This window comes from Micropterus dolomieu, unplaced genomic scaffold (assembly GCF_021292245.1).
Source record: "Micropterus dolomieu isolate WLL.071019.BEF.003 ecotype Adirondacks unplaced genomic scaffold, ASM2129224v1 contig_1302, whole genome shotgun sequence".
Lineage (NCBI taxonomy): Eukaryota > Metazoa > Chordata > Actinopteri > Centrarchiformes > Centrarchidae > Micropterus > Micropterus dolomieu.
Genome location: NW_025730292.1, coordinates 1 through 3350, shown reverse-complemented (window position 1 = coordinate 3350; position 3350 = coordinate 1). Strand labels below are relative to the sequence as shown.

Sequence of the window (3350 nt, the reverse complement as noted above, 5' to 3'; positions counted from 1 at the left end):
GAAGTGCTGTCGGAGTTCACTGACTTTACACACGACAAGGAGTACAATGACAACCTGACTTTTTACTTAGTGCTGGCTTTGGCTGTAGTTTCCTTCCTCTTCATCACGTGTTTAGTGGTTATTATATCAGTGAAAATCTACAGATGGAGACAGTCTCGCGTCCTGTATCACTCCAATCTCCCTGTGATTCCGTATTATCCACCACGTTACTCAGACACTTTGGGGACAGGGACTCTCCAGCACGTGTACAACTACGAGGTGTGCAGGACGACTGACTCCAGAAAGAGTGACTGTAAGTTCGGCAGAGCTGGTAGTCAGAACGTGTTGATAATGGACCCCAGTTCTACAGGGACGATGCAGCGCAAACAGAGTGAAAAGAGCATCCTGGATGAACCAGACTCTCCTCTAGAGGTGGGTTTATTTATCCATCATTCTTTACAAATTTATAATGCATTAATTATGGTGTTTTTTAGATTACTGATATTACTTGATGTTGGCTTGTAACACGGCCTGCTCGTCTTCAGTACCACTAGTGACGAACAGTTCCTCTCAGACTTTAGTAAGTTAACTAAATTAAGAGAGTCAGCAAGGAAAATGAACACCATAAACTTCACTTGACTCTTTCTGAAATGTGTACACTGATGCTGTTACATGCCACCAACCTGGAATCTTGTCTGTAGTGCAGGGTGTTTTGTTACTTTTGCAATTAGAAAATATAAATGTACTTCATGCTTCCAGGTATGTTTGCTCTCCCACATCTCTTCCTGCCTCTTAGTCCCCTGATGCTTCATCCTGTTTATCCTATTATCAATTTTAGTACAACGTATACATGCACACATTGAATTAAACGCAATGTCTAGATATATACAGCGGTAGTGGCATCTGCAAATTCTCTAGTGCTATTTAAAGATCACCTCAACACCACCACCATTTCTTTAGTGACATCACTTGTTATTTTCATATCGAACTCTAAGGGCCGCTGTTGGTCTTCAGAGCACATATGGAGCTTTTGATATTCAGCTACACCTCCATTACTTCTCTTAGTGTACCGCGGAGAACAGGACACTCGGGCCGCCTTTTCACTTGTGATTTTTTGGCTAATGTATTCGCTGTTGCACTGTGGATTATAAATACATTGACTGAAGGACGATACGGGGTAAAAGGTCAGCATTTTGCGACATACTTTTATATGATTTTGGGTGGATTGCTTCGGGAATATGTCTTTTATCGGCAGTCAACTCACGATTAAATGGCAAGTACGGGCCTTCATCCTTGCTTTTCTCATTGACGCGACGGTCTGTCAGATCCGCTACTCTGTCCCAGAGGAGATGAGAAAGGGTTCCTTTGTCGGAAATGTGGCTGAAGATTTAGGTATCAACGTTAAAAGACTGATATCAGGCGGTGCCCGAATAGTTAGCGGTGACAGCAGCGAGTATATCAGGCTGGATGTAGACAAAGGGATTCTAGTCGTGGGAGAAAGAATAGATAGAGAGCAGCTCTGCGGGCAGACATCGCCCTGTAGCATGAATTTCGAAATGATTTTGACGAATCCAATGCAACTACACAGCGTTGTAGTGGAAGTGTTGGATGTTAATGATAACGCGCCCGTGTTTCATGAGAAGGAAGTGCATTTAGAAATAGTGGAGTCTGCTCTTCCAGGAACAGAAATCTTACAAGAGAGTGCCACCGACCTTGATGTTGGCATCAACGCTTTGCACGGATATACGTTACAGCCAACAACACATTTTAATATTAAGGTCCTGTCCAGCCCAAATGGTCATAAATATGCACAGTTGTATCTTTCTAATGCTTTAGACCGCGAGAAGGATGAAAAGCTGCTTCTCATGCTAACTGCTGTGGACGGTGGTGAACCACAGAGATCAGGGACACTAAAAATACATATAACTGTGCGAGACACAAATGACAATGCTCCGGTTTTCACGCAATCAATTTTTAAGGCTTCTGTTAAAGAAAATGTTCCAAAAGGAACCTTAGTGGTGATCGTGAGCGCAACAGATGCAGATGAGGGGATGAATGGGCATGTTACATACCATTTTAATCGCATGGCTAGTAATGTTGCTGAACTGTTTCATCTGGATGAAAACAGTGGAGATTTAACTGTAAACGGTATGATTGATTATGAAGAGAATAAAATATATGAGATAGGTGTCCAGGCGAAAGATCAAGGTGGACAAAGCACATCAACAAAAGTAATAATTGAAGTGAGGGATGTGAATGACAATAACCCTGTAATAGCACTGACCTCGTTTTCGAGTGCCATCCCTGAGGATTCCCCCAGCGGGACTACAGTGGCGATCATTAACGTTAAGGATCTAGATTCAGGCAAAAATGGCAAAGTTGATTGCTCGATAAACGACTATATCCCGTTCGCAATCCACTCATCTCTAAAGAATTATTATACTCTGGTGACAAACGGTGCCCTTGACAGGGAGCGTAATCCTGATTACAATATCACTTTTACGGCTGTTGATGAAGGTAGCCCACAACTCTCGACTAACAAGACATTAACACTTCGAGTATCCGACGTCAATGATAATGCCCCAGTATTTGAACAGAGTTGTTATGAAGCTAACATCATGGAGAATAACTCCCCAGGATTATCTGTGTTTTCAGTGAAAGCACGCGACTCTGACTCCGGGCAGAACGCACGCGTGTCTTACCTGCTTATTGATACTCAGTTAAATGGTAACCCCATATCCACTTACATATCTGTTAACGCAGAAAGTGGAGTAATACAGGCAGTTCGATCATTTGATTATGAGCAAATTAAAACTCTAAATATTTTTGTGAAAGGACAGGATGGGGGTTCCCCGCCTTTAAGCAGCAATACCACAGTTAAATTAAATATTCAAGACCAGAACGACAACCCCCCTCAGGTTCTGTACCCAGTCCAGACTGGTGGCTCTCTGGTGGCTGAAATGGTGCCTCGTTCAGCAGATGTGGGCTATCTGGTCACTAAAGTGGTGGCTGTTGATGTGGACTCTGGACAGAATGCCTGGCTCTCCTATAAACTGCAGAAAGCCACAGACAGGGCGCTGTTTGAAGTGGGCTTACAGAATGGAGAAATAAGAACTATCCGCCAAGTGACTGATAAAGATGCTGTGAAACAAAGACTGACTGTTATAGTGGAGGACAACGGGCAGCCCTCTCGTTCAGCTACAGTCATTGTTAACGTGGCGGTGGCGGACAGCTTCCCTGAAGTGCTGTCGGAGTTCACTGACTTTACACACGACAAGGAGTACAATGACAACCTGACTTTTTACTTAGTGCTGGCTTTGGCTGTAGTTTCCTTCCTCTTCATCACGTGTTTAGTGGTTATTATATCAGTG

At 43.3% G+C, this 3350-nt stretch overlaps 1 protein-coding gene across 1 annotated transcript; it reads left to right on the top strand.

Moving 5' to 3' along the window:
• Positions 1 to 1217: 1217 nt before the first annotated feature.
• LOC123964240 (protocadherin gamma-A5-like) lies at positions 1218 to 3347 on the top strand (the record flags this gene model as incomplete). Its single annotated transcript, XM_046041322.1, has 1 exon — positions 1218 to 3347. A coding segment is annotated over exon 1 (2130 nt), but the record flags the coding sequence as incomplete, so codon positions are not given.
• Positions 3348 to 3350: the final 3 nt, after the last annotated feature.